This window comes from Agelaius tricolor, unplaced genomic scaffold, assembly GCF_023055355.1.
Source record: "Agelaius tricolor isolate 1412-34295 unplaced genomic scaffold, bAgeTri1.0.p SCAF_3, whole genome shotgun sequence".
NCBI classification, from domain to species: Eukaryota; Metazoa; Chordata; class Aves; order Passeriformes; family Icteridae; genus Agelaius; species Agelaius tricolor.
In genome coordinates, this window is record NW_027269263.1 from 14,133,481 (window position 1) to 14,152,432 (window position 18,952).

The 18,952-nt window shown below is 44.3% G+C and overlaps 1 protein-coding gene across 4 annotated transcripts in view; it reads left to right on the forward strand.

Moving 5' to 3' along the window:
* Positions 1-18,952, forward strand: part of STK38L (serine/threonine kinase 38 like) — a 46,004-nt gene that overhangs the window by 16,229 nt on the left and 10,823 nt on the right. For 2 of the 4 annotated variants that reach the window (XM_071422566.1, XM_071422568.1), the window contains exons 2-8: positions 11,138-11,282; positions 13,074-13,125; positions 14,397-14,519; positions 15,077-15,160; positions 16,713-16,836; positions 17,390-17,544; positions 18,435-18,537. In XM_071422566.1, coding sequence (XP_071278667.1) covers positions 11,149-11,282; positions 13,074-13,125; positions 14,397-14,519; positions 15,077-15,160; positions 16,713-16,836; positions 17,390-17,544; positions 18,435-18,537 — 775 coding nt within the window. In that variant the 5' untranslated portion in view covers positions 11,138-11,148. Of the gene's footprint in view, positions 1-6,217; positions 6,439-8,443; positions 8,577-11,137; positions 11,283-13,073; positions 13,126-14,396; positions 14,520-15,076; positions 15,161-16,712; positions 16,837-17,389; positions 17,545-18,434; positions 18,538-18,952 lie in introns of those variants that run through there. The other 2 variants (XM_071422567.1, XM_071422565.1) reach the window with 2 other exon arrangements.

Below are 18,952 nucleotides of genomic sequence, written 5' to 3' on the forward strand. Positions count from 1 at the left end.
CCCATTGTTTGTACAAAACCAGTATTTCCGTTCAGTTTTCCTGCAGGTAGCTCCACTTGTATTTATCTGCACTTGACAGATAAAGAAATGGAGGCTCAATGACACTTGGTCACCTTACAGGGGCAGTAGAGACTTTCACCTTGAAAAGGAGCAGCGAGAGCCATTCCGTAGGAACACAAGTGTTTCTTCTCCTTTGCTTGAGGTGACCCCTGTTCCGTGAAGAGTCCTTCTTCTTCTGATGGGTCCTGCTCCTTTTCTCAGTCAAGAGAGTGCTTAGCCCTCAGAACATGATCCAAGGCTTTCTGTTCTGAAGGCTTCCTTGGTGGGAAAGGTTTGCTCCTAGAGAATTTATCATATTTTTCTGCTTTTGTTGCCATAATCTATTTCATCTTGAAAGCTTAGGAAACTGGCTCTTTAAATTTTATTTATTTATTTTTAATCTGGAAATTTACCCTTTCATGCATGTTTAACATACAGCCTTAATATCTTATAGAAACTTAAGCAGATCTCTTCTGTTCCTTTTCCCCTACTTCCCTTGCAGCTGGATATAGCCAGAGCATATATCCACATTTATAAATGCTCTGGCTCTGATAAACCATTTATCCTGGTTTGCTTCTCTTTTCCTTTAACTTGGAAACCAGGTAATAGAATCAAATATCTGAGGTGAATTTAAAGGAAAACAACTCCCATTCTGAGTGAAATTTCCCAGGCCAAGGCTGGAGAATTACTACTCACCAGGAGCTAATACCCATCACAGGCCTCATCATCTTTCACCTGACCTGCATGCAGTTCCTTTTTTGCCTTCCTCTGCTCTTCCTAGAAGGGTGAATATGCAGCTATGTAGGAGGTGAATATGCAGCTATGTGGACATACAGACTGTCATAACAAAGCATTCCTGGTGCCCTTCAGCCCTGGAGGAGATGAGCAGTTGGGATGTGAAGGAAAGGCTGCAGGAAGACTCTGGGATTTCACAAGGCAGTCTGCCTCTGCAAGAGCTGTTTCCTCTCTACCTAAACCTCTACATTTCAGAGGGATAAATTGCAGCTACCCACTTGCTGTGTGTTTGTGATATATGCATTCTCAATGTGATAGAAATGTTGAAATATGAGACCACAGTTGTATTGACTGTTCTCCCCTAAACCAGCCTGAGATAAGGCACAGTGGAAAAGCTTTCTCTTCTCAGTGATCCTTATTATCACTGTAGGGATTAGGTGTTGTGATTAGGATTCCTTTATGAGATAAAGCTTCATTCTCCACCTCTGTTGCTGGTGATTTGGTGGTAAGAGTATGGCTCAGCTACATCCCCACAGTTCCAAATCTGCTTCCCAGCTTCAGGCACCAGGAGGGTGGTACCACGTGCTCCTCTCTTACATCAGGAAACCACAGACATCTCTTTATCTCTGGGCCCTCACCAAGTTAGTCTGCTTTGTGTGCCAACAGCTGTCTGCTGCTCCAAATATCCCAGTTCAAGGAATGAAGTGCTCTAGTGGGATTTGAATGGGCAAACATCTGTTCTTCAGTATTGTGTACACTGACAACAGACACTACCTGCATTTGCAGGGCCAGAGGGATCTGTTGTGCTCATTAACCCTGACTGGAGGCACTGCACAGGCCATGGCCGGGCACTGATGTTCTGCATCTCATTTAGCAGTCAGCTCCTTTGCTGGCACAGACTTATCATGTGTAATTACTTAATTTGATTGATGTGATCTAAAAAGAGCCTGGCAAGAGTCAGGGATTTGAACATACATCAGTGGAAAAGAAAAGCAAACTTGGTGTCTTCTTCTCCAGCATTCTTCAGTGCAGAGTCCCTCCTAAATTCCAAAGGCCCTGCTTCCCTAGGCTCCTTAGGAAGTAGAAGGGCATTACAAAATACCTAAAATCTAAGAGCAGAGCTTCTTGGATGACATCTGAAAATGTAACACAGTTTCCTTGAAACTTGCACTGGTGCTGTGTTGGAAGCTTCTTTGCTTATTCATCGCTTTTCTCCCAACTTTTGCCTCTTTGTCACAAAAGATGTGGAGAAACTCCCTGTGACTGAATGTTACCTTTGGGCAGTTGTACATGTTTTAGAGGGGGTCATGGACCTGAGTAGGACTTTATCCAGAAAATCAATAACTGAGGAGGAAGCAGATTTATGATTGTTGCCCTTGCTCTGTAATTATTTCATGATCCAAAACATTGCAGCAAGATATTTAGCATGGCCTTTTTTATGCCAGTTTATTCAATGGGTCTTAAAACAATTAGGCCTGGATGCAAGAACCTGCTAAAAGCTGTGAGAATGCTTAAGTGCACAGGAATGCAATTACTCCAGTAAATAGAGAAGCTTCCTGTTTTTAGACACTTTTGAGAAAAGAAGGATTTGCAGCATTGTGAAACGTGGGGAGAGCCAGGAGGAAGGACAGATAGAAGTGAGCTGAAGCAAGCTATGAAATGTTATTTCATTGCAGAGCACTGTTGGCTTTCCAACAAGCTACTGATTTCTCTTGTCCCCAGGAAATTAAAATGCACGCAGTGGTAAACACTGGAAGTAAAGGAGTGGCTGCTTGAGACTGCAGGTCTGGTTCCCTCATCACGTCTCATGCTTCATTTAGTCATCCAGAGTGTTGTCCTGAGCTGACCTCCCACGTGGAGCACTCCTTGGATGACAGCAGTGTGTGGAGACACCAGCACCTCTGTTCCCTTCCTGGTCCTGGCTCCGGCCCTCCATCCCTGCAGGTGGAGCAGAAGTACAACCCCTGTGTGTCCCCTCTGTCCGTGAGGTTGGGTGGGTGGGGCAGTCCTGCCCACAGCCACACACTCGTGCTCAGTGAGGCAGCCTGAGTGGGTACTGCTAAACCCCAATGGCTGGAGTGTCTTAAGAAGAAAAGGGAATAAAATGAGTTATTTGAAAGAGCTGAGCTCAGGGAGATGTTGGTAAGTCATTGTGTGTCCTTCAGTGCTGAGGGAGTGTTTTAAGTACGGAATGTCTCGAAATGTGCTCCTCACTTTGGGACAGAGCTATTGACAGTAGAGCTTAAAGAATGTAATTGTATCACCAAAGGCTGAAGGCCAGTGGAGCTGAGATGGAAGTGACCTTATTAGTAGATTTGCTTTTCTAAATTTCACATGGCCAGTCTCCCATTGTTTGTGAAATCCAAGGTTATGACGTTTGGATCAAAAGTTTTTTTGCTACTTGAATGGACAAAATATTAACCCTCAAGGGAAATAAACATAGTTTATGGATCTTACATAGGTGTAGGTAGACCTAGGGGTCTTTAATGCATATATTCCCCTGTATACTCTTGTATACCCATACATAGTTTCAGCCTGTACCTTTTCCTGTCAGGGAAATGAATTTGCTCTCGCTGCTCGTCGAAAGCAGCAGAGAGCTGAATCTCGGCCGCTGTTCATGGGAGACTTCTGCTGCTCAGCTGTGTTGAATAGCAGGAAATCCTGGAGTGCAGCACAACTCCAATATTCAGTTTTTATTCCATATTAGGAAATATTTCCTTATCATTACTGCGGGTGTGTTGGAATGATTTCTGAGATTAATTTCTGCGAGCCAGATTAAAAGACAAGGAGGCCATGCCCGCTTATTTCCCGTTTTGGAATGACTCCATGGGAAGGGCCAAGTGGGCTCAGCCTGGGGCAGGGTGGCCTTTGTCAATCCCTGCAGGTGAAACCAGCCTCACCCAAACTATTTTAAAAAGAATTAATTTCAGCCTGGTAATGGTTCCTCAGTGTGGGTCGTGCAGCTTCTTGTGCTGGCACAAAGCACGGAGCGGCAGCAGGAGGGAAACAAACAGATGGTTGGATGGAAAATGGGATGGCTCCTTTCAGAGACAGTCCTGGCTTGTGCCAGCTTACAGCTCACACACAGCCCTGGCCTGGCCTGGGGGGGGTTCCTGCTGTTTGGCAGAGGGATTTTTTGCCTGCTCTCATCAGAGCCCCACACTGCTATTTTGGAATGTTTTTAGGTTTAGGAATTAACTTCAAGGCAAGAAAGTACTTTCCTTCATCTTGAAAACATCTTTTTTGGCTGCATTAAGGTCTTCTGGTGTTTAGGGAGCATATTGGAGCTGGCTGCTGACCCCCAAAATACTCTCTGGGTCTTACTGTCCCCCAGGTTTCCCTGGTGTTATCATCATCATCATGGTGGCTGCAGGACTCGTGCAGTGTTTGCATCCTGAGTCCTGTGTGCCTGGCAGTGTCTCCCCAGGGTTTTGTCACAGCCCTGGGGATCAGGCACTGGGAGTGTCCACTCCTTTTGGTTCACGAGTCATGGAGCACTTTCTGCTTTTAGCTGGGACTGTAACAGGCGCCTCACCCAGATGCCCCATGGGGGAAGAATGGCTGAAAATGGCTAAAACATTTGGACATCTTTGGCTTTTAAATAGCAAAGCCTGTTCCAATGGGTCTAATTTTACTTGGTTTCTTAGTGGTGCTTTAAATAGAACAAATGTAATTAATTCTGTAACTTTAAAGTAACAAAACTTATTCAACCATTATGCACATTGGGGAAGGAAGGCTAAAGGAGATGAAGTAAATAAACAAGGTTAATGAAATGCTGAAGTGTCAGTGATGGCATGTTGCAGTCTTATTTTGTTTTCCCTTCCCAAAAGGAGACTGTTGTAACAACTGAAGGGTGTCAGAAGGATCTGGTCATGGCAACAAAGTTTGAGAAGAATCTGCATGTGAAATATCTGATTTGTTTTATCTGGCAGGGAATGTTGTTTCCTTTCAGTAGCAGATTAAATAAAACAGGGGCTTGTGAATGATGATATTACTGAAAACGTGAATTATGGAGGAACAAAATATTTATTTTTCTGTCTGAAACATACCCTGGAGCAGTGCTTGGCAAACATGCTGATCTGATAATTATGAACCTCAGTAACAGCAGCTAGCATCATCCTGAGGCTGGAATGGGACTATTAGGTCAAAACCCATTGAGCTGAAGGGGTTTTGTGTTGACATGAGTGAGCTTTGGACAAGGTTCTGTCCTAAGTACAGAGAACTGTACTTAGAAATAACACAAACATTAAGATCACACGCCAAGAGTTGAAAAATACTGGCCCATGATTGACATAGATGGGACTAGTGAGGTTTTATTGTCAGCTTGCTGCTTGGAGACTTCTGGGTCCCGTTGAGTTTTGGGTGTTTCTGGAGGTTAATCAAAAGCTTTGGAATTGGATTTAAACTAGGTTATAGCAAAAGAAGTTAGAACCCCCCTGTGCTGGGCTGCACCCAGAACCCCAGGGCAGCAGGGCAGGGGGGATTCTGCCCCTCTGCCCTGCTCTGCTGAGCCCCCCCTGCAGGGCTGCATCCAGCCCTGGGCCCAGCACAGGAAGCACAGGGAGCACAAGGAGCCAGGCCAGAGCAGGGACACCAAGGGGATCAGAGGGATGGAGCAGCTCTGCTGGGAGGAAAGGCTGAGGGAATTGGGATTGTTCAGCCTGCACAAGAGAAGGCTTTGGGGTGACCTCATTGTGGCCTTGCAGTGCCTGAAGGGAGCCCACAGGAAAGATGGAGAGAGACTCTTGACAGGGGCCTGGAGTGACAGGACAAGGGGCAATGGCTTCACACTGACAGAGAGAAAGTTTAGATTGGATATTAGGAAGAAATTGTTTCCTGTGAGGGTGCTGAGGCCCTGGCACAGAGAAGCTGAGGCTGCCCCATCCCTGTCATTTTTCAAGGTTGGATGGGGCTCTGAGCAAGCTGGGATAGTGGGAGGTGTCCCTGCCCATGGCAGGGGGGTGGAACTGGATGGTCTTCAAAGTCCCTTCCAGCCCAGGCCTTTCTGTGATCCTCAGCAGGAGGAGGTTCAGTATAAACAATTGGATGGTGAAAATATGCACAGGACAGTTGCCAAACCTGTGCTAGCAGAAACTGTAGTGCAGAAAGTCATTTTCCTCCTGGGCTTGATGGTACTTTCTCCTTCTGTTCCCTCACTGGAGCTATCAGCTGTTGTACAGCATTTTTATCTCTGCTGTCTGTTTGCTCACCCCACGTATGGCTGCATGTCTCAGAAGCTGCTCAGAGTACATCCCACCACATCATCCTGCTGAGCCTTGGGATGTTTTTTTCATTTGTCTGGCCCTGCCCACTGCCCCTTGGTGTGAATCATGCTGTTATTTGTGTATGGTGGGTTGGTTTTTTCCAGTTTTATATATATCCTGTCTCTCTTTAGGAGAAGTCAAACAATTTGGAGACTGTGGGGCTGGCGCTTGTGCTCAAAGCTTTACCATGTCTGTGCTGCTTTTCTAGATAGCACCTCATTTTTTAGATTTAATCCTTGTCATTTTTTAATATAATCCTTGTCAGCCTTGGGGTTTAGCGCCCAGCTTGGTGAGTTTTTGGGCTGGGTTGTCTGGAAGGAGCCAGGCAGAGTCTGCTCTCAGTTCTCACCCAGAAGAGCCCCAGCTCCGGGCACGGTGGTGACAGCTGGAATTTCTGAAGGTACCCACTTCATTGTGCTCTACGTGTTTGCTTCGTCTCTCCTTTCTCTTTTACTTCCTAATTCTTGAAAAATGCCATTTGTATACTTCATTTCAGGAGCAAGTTCAATGTCAAGCTGAAACCATGGGAATTTTGAAAGGCAAAAATATGTTTTGGTATCTGACTTTTCCAGGGGCTTTGATTCAGGAGGCAAATTCTCTTGGAATGTTAAATGGAAATTTCATTAATTTGGCAGTTTTTACTGTAATAGCAAACTGCCTTCCTAACTGCTGGGCTTAAGGGGTATACTTGGGTGGATAAATTAAAATTATTATCAGTCTTTCTGTGAATTGATGTCATTTTGGAGGGAGGATTGCTCTTCCCTGTCCTGCTGAACATGTATGTAGCTTGACATTGTAAATCCAAATCAGAGACCAGCAGCATCCTTCTGTCATGTGGAAAAAAGGTGTTTTTCTCTCTGGCAGAATTGGGTGTGGGGTTTGCTCCCCAACTTAAATACTCACTGAGTCCTGAGTAAATTTATTCCAGGGCTACTGTATAACTGTACTACACATGTGGCTTCAAAAAGAAAAATTATGTTTCCAGTGTGTGACTTAGGTTCAGATTAGTTTGATAGTATAGATCCAGCCTGATTTGAAATATCTTGTGGCACTTCTTACTGACAAAGCTGTGCAGGAGACTTTCCTGTGCAGGAGGTTTGGATTCTCTCTTCTTATCCCTTCCTGATTAGAGAGTGATCCCACAAAGTGCTGTGTTTCAGGGCAGAGCAGTTCTCCATTTGCTTTGATTTCTTCCATCTCTCCTCTTTGGAGCTGCTGCAGCAGGTGGGATTGGATGCCTCAGTGATTTTTTGCACTCATTAATAACAGACTTAATCCAATAGTTTAATGAAAACATTGATGACAGGCTCTGGGAGCTGCCAAGAGGTGCCCCAGAGAGAATGTGGGGTTTGGAGTTACCAGTGGTGTAGCAGAATCTGGGTATGGGGGTTTAAAGGGTGGGAACTCCAGGCAAACAGATGCAGAGTTTGATTTAGAGCTGTTGTGACAAATGGGAGTGCAGATTGAAGTTGTAGTCAATGCTGCTTGGCCTTTCTCTGCTTCCCAGTCAGGAAAGATCTAGGAACAAAAAGGTCAAATGTATGCTTTGATTAGGCAACCTTTTTCTACCAGGAGGGAGAGTTGTATCCAACTGACATATTTCTATTCAATGATGGATCAGGAGGGGATTGCTTGGAGACATCTCTTGAAGGCTCCAGTTCAGTAGCATTTGGCTGCTCTCCCCTTTCTGTAGCCATTCCCTGCTCTCCCTCATCCTTGGGGAACATCCCTCCTCTCCTCTCTTCTCCTCCCCTCTGTGCTGTTCTCCCTCCTGCCTCTGGTAGCCAGATTTTCCCTGGCTGCTGCACATCCATAGCTCCTTATCCCCTTGCTGCAGGTGCTGAGCTGGCATGAGGAGAGCTCAGGCTGGGATTTCAGCCATGCCTGCAGGAGGCACGGGCTCATTTCCTGGGCCAGGCAGCACATATGGCATCCCTGCTCCTGGCAGCTCGGAGCCCTGGTCCCGTGGGCTCAGTGCCTCCTGTCCATTGCAGCCCTTTGATGTCTTTCTTCCTCACACTTGGGGATGTTCCAGGCCCTTCAGTAAAATCCCTGTCAGCCAGAGGAGTTCTGGCTAAATGTGGCCAGCTGGTTGAATATGACATTCTTCATGGTCCAGGGAGCCTAAAGTAATTCCAGTGATGCTGCAGGAGTGGAATGATTCCATTATGGAGGTGGCATGGATTTGGGTGAACTATTAGACTTGTGAGGGCATTTCCAAGAATTATGGGTGGCACCTTTTCAAAGCATTCCCGTTAATGTGGTGAGGTCAGTACAAGTAGTGTGCCGTCAATAAAAAGTCCTGTTTTGGAGCTCCTTCCTTCCCGCCCCCATCCCTCTGCATCATTTGTTTTTAAAGGTCACGCTTAAGCACTGTACTTGGTGACTCCCAGCTGAATATTTTGTCTGGGATGTGGATTTGTGCTGTGTTTGGGGGCTCGTTAGCAGAGACAGGAGGAAAAAGGAAAAAGGCTGAAGAGGTTTTCTCGTCTGTGAGTTTGCACAGGATTCTGTGGGATATCTCGTGCCTCCTGCCAGGTCTGTGCTCTTTTTCATTTACTTTGGGGACTCTGGAGAGCTTAAGGCATCTCCTGTTTTTACAGATATTTTGTTTGTGGTGGTTTTGGGTTGGTTTTCTCCCCATAGTGGCAGAGCTAACTGGGGACACTTATATGTCTTTCCCTCCTGTGAAGCATATGAGAGTCAGTCCCACTGCTGATAGTGTGGGGTGCCAGTGCTGGGATTGGGATCTCCTTTTTGCAAGTTTAATAAAACCCAGTGACTTGGATTTGCTGTCTGACAGTGCCTGCATTTGTGAGTGTAGAGCATGGGCAAAACAAATGAAGAGGAAATCAAGTTGCAGTGTTGTTTTATCCTACCAGGAATACAAGACATGCAAAGGAGAAATATCCGGTGTGAGAGTGTGCCTGCTATACCTTAAGTAAAGGTTAATCCATTTCAAGCCTGGCTTAATGCTACTCTATCCTGATGTTCCAAAATTATCAGAAGGCAGGTTTTTACTCCGTTAGGTCATTTCTTGAAATAACTTAATCACAGATGCCGGTATGTGGTCAGCTGTTCCTGTGTTTGATTTCCTCTTATCAACTGATTTGTATTTATCTTTTCCCACCTATTGAGGGGAAAAGTGTAAAATTGTACAATAAACACAACAGGGAGACCAGTGCCTAAGTTCTCCCAGCTTCTGGAGACGTGTCCAGCATGGGGGATGTTTCTGTATGAAGAACAGAACTGCCTAATTTTTAGTAAACACTGTTAGGAATTGACAGTTCTCATCTTTCTTCAGTAGAAAACTGAAGGGAATAAAAGATTGATTAAAAATAGAAATATTGGCATCACTTTGAAGCAGCTGTAGTGCTATTAAAACCTCTTTGTGCCTTTATGGAGAGATATATTTTTATTCTCAGAATTCTGGTGTCTTGTGCACTTCAAAATAAACAGCTAAAATAATATCCACATGATGCCATAAAACGCCTTTATTTGTGACACAGCAGCTGCGTTTCTGGCAACAAATATCCTATTGTCACATCAGATCCCATGAAAAATCCACAGGAAAAAATCCCACCCTCTCAGAGTGCAGCAGGCAGAATCAAAACAAAGAGCCAGGAGCAGAGTTCAGGGATCCTCCTGCCCCAGTGTGGACGTGCAAGTTCTCTTCTGTATGAACCCCTAATCAGTTCACCTTCAAAGCCATTAGGATCTGCTTAAATTAAGCCTAATTCGGGATTTGTCTTCTGCACAATCCTCTGGTGAAATGGAAGGATTAAATAAATAATAAAAAGGAAGCCAAGTGCCTGAAGGGAGCCCACAGGAAAGATGGAGAGAGACTCTTGACAAAGGCCTGGAGTGACAGGACAAGGGGCAATGGCTTCACACTGACAGAGAGCAGGTTTAGATTGGATATGAGGAAGAAATTGTTCCCTGTGAGGGTGGTGAGGCATAGGATGCCCAGAGCAGCTGTGGCTTCCCCTGGATCCCTGGCAGTGTCCAAGCCCAGAAGGGGCTCTGAGCAATCTGGGATAGTGGAAGGTGTCCCTGCCCATGGCAGCGGGGTGGAGAACAAGGTATTTGAGGTCCCTTCCAACCCAGGTCATTCTATGGTTCTGTGATGTGTACTTCTGTGTAATTTTCCAAAACTAACCTCTAAACAACCTGACCAAATGGGAGTGGGGCTGAGATGCTGCTTTTCATGCTTTTCTTCCATGAGGCTCTCCTAAAGTGCCTCAGCTCACTTCCAGGTAGGGCATGAATCTTAGGACAAACTGTGCTGGTTCTTTGGTTTTTTTAGCCTCCCCTGGCTTTCCTGGATCAGCTGCAGGGCATTCAGAGCTTCCCTGAGGTGTCTTTTTCCGGCATTAAAAAGTGTTGTTCCAGTACATCCAAGTTCCTTGGGTTCAGGATAAAAGCTCTCAAGGAGAGCAGCCTTTCTTCTTTCTGCTTCCTTTCTTCTTTCTTCCCAGTTTTTAGGTGCCCAGTGACCATGTGCCCTATGTCATAAGTACCACCTGGCCACATGTAACTCTGTGGAGCAGCTTTAAAATTCAAATATAACCAATGGTTATCTTTATCCTTGAAATAACTTCTCTGGACTGGGGTTAGGGTTTTTTTCTATTTGCTGTCTCATTTTATTCCAGCCTTTTTTTTCGCATCTAGAATTTTTGGAGTCTGAAATTGTCACAGAGCTGTGACAAGTCCAGCTCTGGGAGCTGCCTGATCCTTCTCTCTCCTACCCTTTTCCCTCCCCCAGGCTGGGCCCAGGTCTGCCAGAGGGACATTTTCCTTATTTGTGGACAAGCACAGCTGGGTCAGCTGCCCAGAGCGTGCAGTGCTCTTTGCTATGATTCACTCTTTGTTTTGCCAACATGTTGTTATTTTTTAGAGTGGGTAGCACATCCTCCTGCTATCTTGGGATAATTTTATAACGAAGCTTTTAATAGAGTTTCTTATATCTAAAGAACAGTGCCTTTACTGTGAATTCCGGAGTCCCTAAGAGTTTGGAGATGGAGAGTGGGAAAGAGGAATATATATTTTTTTAAATTTTCTTTTTGAAGTGAGTAATGATTTGACCTGCTCTGTTTCAGTACATGTTACCATGGCGATGACTGCAGGGACTACAACATCCTTTCCCATGAGTAACCACACCCGGGAGAGAGTGACGGTGGCCAAACTCACACTGGAGAACTTCTACAGCAACCTGATTATACAGCATGAGGAGAGGGAAACCAGGTACTGCCTCTGCTTCCCCTCACCCCTCTGCAGCTTTTCTTGCTGTTTGTTCAAGGGTATTTCAATCCCCAGGAATGGGACAGCTCTGGGAAGTTCTGTATGTGGTGGCAGGGAGTGAATTCCTAGAGGGCATGGGCTGTCTTTGGGGGGACCTGTGAACATCCCTGGATCACTGTCACTGAGTGGCCAAGGAGCTCCACTTCTGATGTTTTTGTGCAATTCACCTCCTCATCAGTTACTTTGTGGAAACTGCTCTGTGCAGGGTGTTATTTTGCAGTAACATGTGAGGTTTCTCCTTCTGTGTGAGGTTGGGGACCTCTGATTCCTCTGCAGGTGCCCAGGGAAATGAACTCTGCAGAGCTGCTGAGGGGTGGGAGTTTGGTTTGGCGTAAGGCAGCAGCTTGTGGTGTCTGTTCCTGCTCTGCACCATGGAGCTCATGCCAAGACTCCCAAACCCTGCAGGAGGAAGTGTGTAGGAGATAGGGAAGAGGGCTGAGAGGTGTTTGATGGGATGATGGGGTAAGGAAAGGAGGCAAAGACCTGGTGTGGAAATAAGTGGCAGCAAATGAATTGATGGTGGGCAGCAAATGGTTGATGATGGAGGGTTTGAGAGGCTCTCAGGTTGGAAGGAAGACTTTTGGGGATAATGTAATCCCAGTCTGTAAATTCTGCTTGGGTGGTGCTGCCTGGTACTCCTTGCATGGGAGTGTGGGATGGTCATCACCACTCAGCTTCTCCCAGCAGTGCGCAGTCCTGTCTCTGAGGTGTGAAGTGCCACTTGAATTAGGTGTCAAAGCACCAAGTGTTTGGCTATAATGAATCTTATGTTGGATTGTCATTAGTGTGTGAAATTATCATTCCTCTGGTAATATGTTTTTAATTGAAGGGTTTTCAGTCAAGCAGCAGGGTTTCTCTCTTCACCATATTAAAACATTATTCCATGTAATGGAGTTGCTTCTAGTTAGGAGAATAGACTGTCTATCAAGGGCCTGTAATTTAGAGGATCCCGCTGTACTTCCCAAAGTGCAGAAAGGCACCACCAGCCTGGCTCCAAGCCTTTGAATTCTTGCCTGTTGCCGGGGGTTACCAGCCTTCAGAAAGCTGCACCCTGGCAGCTGTAAAGGAGCATCCTGTGGGTGAACAGAAAGGAGTCCTGCAGCCACATTGCCATGTGCTGACCCCCTGCCACCTGTGGGGTATTTCCAGGCTTTGCTCCCCTCTCAGAGCCTCCCAGCCTGGCATGGCACTGGTGGAAGACTTGGAGCTGTGAGCCCTGGCCTGGGCAGGACACTGTGGGGGAGAGGATGGTGCATCCAGGGGGTAGAGTTTAGTTGGCATGGGAAGAAGGGGGGCAGGACCAGGTGTGTGACCAGGGGGAGGTCATCACACAGAGAGGATGGAAGCTGGAGCTGGCTGGCATGTGGGAGATGGAGCTGAGATAGAAATGGTGAAAAAACCAGTTTTTATTCTGGTTTGTAATCCTAATTGATAAGAACAGCCTTAATTCAACAAGATGCAATCACTCTAATAACATACTTTTTCATATAGGTTTAATGCCTGATTCTGCAAGTACATAACTATGTGCTTAAATTTGCTTCTACATTTTCCTCAGCTTTGTTCACAAATGAGTAACTGGGTGGAGTGGGGCTGTCTGTCTGCCTGCAAATTTCCATCTGAGGCAAATTCTTCAGTACTTGGAGTATGTGAAGCAAAGGTATTGACTTGCTGTGGTGTTATGTTTGGTTTTAATAAATAATAAAAGGTGAAATCCCCTGTTTTTCTCCTTGGCAGGCAGAAGAAGCTGGAAGTGGCTATGGAAGAGGAAGGCCTTGCAGATGAGGAGGTAAATACTGCTTAAGTAACCTTACAAACTGCTTTGCTTTTGTCCCACTGTTTCATGGGGGATGACATTTGAAGAGCTCACAGAAACATCAGCCAGCATGACAGAAGGTTTTATTTCGTACATGAGTGTTGCCCCTTTAATAACCTGATTATGTTAGGGAAGCTGGGAATATGCTTGACTGATACTTGCAATAGCTATCCAAGGCTTTCATGCTAGCTGTAGTTCTTATGAGACATGGCCACAGCAAGTAGCTAGCAAGCTTTTTAAAGATTAAAATTGTTTGCTGTTATATTTGGCAAGAAAAAAAAGTGGTTAGAAGTGGGTAGAAAGCAAAATGCTGAACCATTTTTTTCTTGATTTAAACAAAAAATCATCACACCTTTGCTCCTTTTGGATACACATGAGGAGGGATCTCAATCTGGTTGCCATCTCTGAGAACTTTGGTCAATAAGTTGCTTTTCTGAGGTCCATAACACCATGTCTGCCTTCAGGATAAGCTGGGAAATCAGTAGGAAGAGTGTGTCAGTCCTTCTGGAGTTTTTGTGGCTGCTATAACTCCTGGGTAGTGGGAATTTAAGTGTGGATGTGTATTGCCATCTTGTGGCTTTAGAGGATGCTGTAATCCCAGCGCAGAGTCTGGCAGGTGCCTGATCCAGGAACCTCCTTAGGAGACTCTGAGCTCTCAGCATCTTTGGGTGCAGCATTTGTCTTCTCTTGGGGTGAATCCCGGTGACATTTTCATCAGACAAAATAGATGATGGCATTTAGACTGATTTTTCTTTTAGAATTGAGTGCTTGCCTGCCATAAACCAAATGGATTTTGTTGTAGATCTGTAACCAGGGCCTCTGCTGCTTGCTAAGCTCCTCGTTGCCTGTCATCACTTGGGATACAAGTTTCAGCTTTTATTCGTCCTTCACTCTGCCCAAAATGAAGAGTCCTTGCCTCAGGCAATGAGTTTGGCCTTGGGACTGATACACCTTGTTTGGACCAGTATGATAGTGTTTCTTCATAATTTTTCTTTTTTTTTTTTTTTAATAACTAAGTAATAAAATTAAAATACCACCACCAACCAAAAAAAGGCGGGAAACTGTGCCTGAGGCTTCTATAGAAAAGACCATTCTCAAGTACTATATTTTGAGAAATTCAGAAAGTGTAGAAGGAGAAGTTTTCTCCTGTTGGGATTCCAGAGAACAACTTCCCAGGAAGGGAGGGTGCATATCTTGACTCTCTGTTGCCAGATAACTGACAGGTTGCTGTGCTGTGTCCTCAGAAAAAGCTGCGCAGGTCACAGCACGCCCGCAAGGAAACCGAGTTCCTGCGGCTCAAGAGGACCCGGCTCGGCTTGGATGACTTCGAGTCTTTGAAAGTCATAGGAAGAGGAGCATTTGGGGAGGTTTGTGGCATTCTTGCTTGAACAGGAGATTAAAATGGGATTGACCTCTGTAATGAAACATTCTAATTACAATTTGATGAATTGTTTTATTGCAGAATGACAGCTATTTGTGCCATTCTCCAAGTGGGAGAAGTCTGGTGATTAATCACATGCATTGATTTCCCAAGGCTTCTGGAAAGACACTTAGTTTCCCATGGCTTCCCACACTGATGTTGCCCACATGGCTCTCTGCAATTATGGATTTGCAGTGGCACAGCCCCTCTTGATAAACCTCCTTTCTGCCCTGTGTCACATCAGTTATTTCTCCTGAATTTTAACTTACACAGTCTAAGCTACCTGGAATTCACTGTGCCTGTTGACTTTTCCTAAAACAAAAACTGTTCTTCATTAGTGTTAGTGTTGTACATGGTGCAGAATAATTCCTTTTTCAGTATTTAACATATTTAAATGTGTTTTTAAATATTTAACAAGAGAACTTTTCCATGCCTGGCAATTGGGAGCCTTCCAGTGGATTTCTGAGGCAGAGAAGACTGACTTGGTTCTCTCTCTTGGTAAAGGTCCGCCTCGTTCAGAAGAAGGATACAGGTCACATTTATGCAATGAAGATACTGAGAAAAGCAGATATGCTGGAGAAAGAGCAGGTTTGTGGTCTCTGAGTCCCCTAAATTTCAAACTTACCCTTTCTAGAAAATGTTTTCCACCTTTGAAAGCCCCTACAGTGGTCTGGCAGTCCAAAGAGTCTGTGCTGTTGCTACCACAGCACAAAAGCAGCAGAGGTTAGGAAATAAGGTCATGCAACTGCATTTAAAAATTACTTCTTTACAGCTAATTTGGAGCAGTGACTAAGATTTTATTTTTCTCCCCTTATCAACGTGGAGCTTTTCGTACTGAATCTGTAAAACTGCATTTCAAGGAAAATACTTCTGGAAAAATAATCCTGTGTCAAATAAAAATGGAGGTATTTGATTTTTTTTTTAAAAGAAAACCAGCAGAAATCACATTATTCATCAGCATTGTCTTCTTTGGGTTTGCTTTATAGTTGGGTTAATCTTGTTGGGGGTTTATTTGTTTTCATTTTGTTAGTTTGGTTGGTTTTTGCTTTTACTTTCTAGCTAACAATTCACTGTGAGGACACATAAGTACTTTAGCACCACAAAGCAAAGAAATCAAGGGTGGGTATCTCAGGAGATAAAAGAGGGCTTTTGTCTTACTAGTCCAAACCTTACCCATCATTTGCACATCATTTCCCTGCAGCAGTGGTACTTTTTTTTTCCTGGCACAGATTTTGTCTCCTGCAGCCCAAGCCCTGAATGTAGGGAACCACAGGAGCAGCAGGGTGTGCAGAGCAGCCAGGATTTGTGTAGTGCTGCCCCCATTTCAGAACCTGATGTGGGAAGGAGTCTGAGCTCATGCTCTACATTCAGTTTGAGACAGTGATCTTCCCTGGCCAGTGTTTATCTGCTGGAATTTTCATTGCCTGCCTTGTTCTGTGGAGAGGCAACAGAGGACACATATAAAGAAAAGAAATCTTCTAGTATTTTTTCCCCCAAGTGTGGTAGCACTGGGAGAAATCCTGGCTATTTTTAGGCAAAGTTTTCCTGTTGTATTTTAAGGCTGCATTGAGGAGTTGAGGGTGGAAAAAAGTACTTTCTAATGAGACTAAATAAAGGCAGATAAATCCAGGCTGGAGTGTCTCCTGCAGAGGGAGAACCTTTGCCCCATGCAACCCTGTGACAAGATTCATGTGAAGATGTTCCTCAGCAGCAGTCTTTAATTTTTCCTCCAAGATGAGGGTATGTTGTAGTGAAAACACACACTCCAATCTCCATTATTCTTAATTTCCATCAAATAATGGGGTAGCAGCTTTCCCTGTATTTTCCAAAACCTTAGCTGGAACTGGAATATCCTGAGAAAGGTCAGATATTCCTGAACTCACTTGTACTTTTTCCAGCTTTTTCAGTTCTTTCTAACAAACAGAACCAGCTTAACAAGCTGTGCTTTGTGTTTCTAGAGAAACCCTAGGATCTTATAAAAAGTAATGGAAAATATGAGTATGGAAAGAGCTAGAAAAATAGTTCCTTTGCTAAAGGTCATGAAAATGTGCTCTAGGGCTAGGAATGTAATGTGATGTTCTTTGTTGAAATATTTCAATATTTGCCTAATAATAATTTTTTTTTGTTTTTCAAATTTTAGGTGGCCCATATCAGAGCAGAAAGAGATATTTTGGTTGAAGCAGATGGAGCCTGGGTAGTGAAAATGTTTTACAGCTTTCAGGATAAAAGGAACCTTTACCTGATCATGGAGTTTTTACCTGGAGGTAAGCTGGGTGCTGTGGCATAAGGTGATACAGGTACTTCTTCCTTAGCCTTTGTTGGCAGCTTTATAAAATATTAGAAACAAACATGCTGTATAATTTGTGAAAATAAAAATGTTAACACTCTTTTAAATGAAGTTCAAGTCATGTGACCATTCCTGACCAACTTTTTCCATCCCCTTTTTAGGGGAAGGAAAAAGGTTGAAGGGGTATTAAATAGACTTGAATTAAATAATTATTTTAATAGAAATTTCTGCTTTTTTTCAACTGAGGCTGTTAACAGTAAAAACAAACCAGAAGAAAAGCCCTTGTTCAAACAGTTGGTGCAATAAATTTAACGTGTGTAAAAATCCACTGTATTTTCTTGAGCTGTTCAATTAAAATTCCTGTTTAGGATTTTCAACTAAAAAAGTAAGTTGGGTTTGTAGGTCCTTGCAGTAATAGTTTTATGATTAGTAACTATAAGGCCAGTTACAAGGTTAAATTTGGATTCTACTGGGGTTTTGTGACTTAGAATGTTCTGATCCCTAAGCTGTATTTTCTTCTCTTTGATGAGGTGACATGATGACCTTACTGATGAAGAAGGACACACTATCAGAGGAGGAGACCCAGTTTTACATTTCTGAGACAGTGCTGGCCATTGATGCCATTCACCAGTTGGGATTTATCCACAGGGACATCAAGCCAGACAATCTCCTGCTGGATGCCAAGGCATGTACTGGGCTCACCAACTGCTGGTGCTTCCAAGATCCCAGGCTGCCCATCCCACTGCAGAGCAGTGGGAGCCACTGGTGCCACCCCAGAGATTTCAACTGGCTGGAGGGAAGGCTGGGAATGCCCAGTGTATTTTCTCTGGAGAACACCAGTATGTTTAAACAAAGGCAAATCTTACTCAGAACTCTGGTAACCATTTTAAGGCAAGGCTTATACGGGAAAAAACCCACTCAGGGTGGCCAGATGCTGATACTCATACACATTAAAAGGTGCAGCATTCCTTTTATGCATCTTGTAGTAGCTGTAGACAATTCAGACAATGCTAAATGTTCAATTCCTACAGTTACATTTATTTCATCACCCACTCAGCTGTGGAAACTCCCTCAGTTAGACTGACCATTCTGGCCATGAAATGCACCCAGTCAGCATTACCAGATCATGGAATTATCTAGGTTGGAGAAGATCTTTAAGATGATAGAGGTCAGGCATTATCCCAGCATGCACAGGTCTGTCAGGTTTGATGGGTCTATCAGCACTGATGTCTGGGAATCTGATTAAAGCCAAGGTTACTGTCAAAACAAAGCAAAGGAATTTTGTCCTGGAGGCTTGCTCAGTCACAGTGGTATCCAGTTCAAAACAAAACCAGGCAAAGTACCTGCCCTCAACCATTGGGAAATTGTAGATTTGACCATTCCTGGGAGGCCATAGCCTGTTGGAGAGAAAACAGACCCTTCCAGTATACCAAGGTTCAGTCTTTGCTTCCCTGCTTGTCCTGTGCCAGTCCATCATGGCCTGAGAGGGCATGTGAAGTGATTAAAACTCTTTTTTCCCCCCAAGCACTACCTACATAAATAATGGTTTTGTGTTCTCTGATTATGTTTTTTCAGGGTCATGTAAAGCTGTCTGATTTTGGGCTCTGCACAGGTTTAAAGAAAGCCCACAGAACAGAGTTCTACAGGAACCTCACACACAACCCACCAAGTGACTTCTGTGAGTATGAGCTGTCCTAGTTGAACATGTAAATGGTTTTGAGCTGCAGCTGTACATTGTACCTGTGTTTCTGCTGGGATAAGCAAGATGGAGCAGGCTGATTGCATTTAATTGGAAAACTGGAAATGCTTGTTTCCTGGGTCATGGGATCATTTTCACAGGCAAGAAATGATGATTTCTGCAGTGGTCATGTATTTTTGCATGTTCATACACAGACATGAATACACATAATGTAATGTATCTCTATTGTCATGTTTTGTCATGTATTTTTCATTAAGTTAGTGAAGTTACACAACTGCTCTTTCAGGAGGGACATGGGTTCCATGTGCCAAAGGACTGCAGTCAGTGACAGTCTCATGAAACTTTTCAGAAGCTGATCTAAAAATGTTAACAAGTTCTAATTTAGAATTGCTGA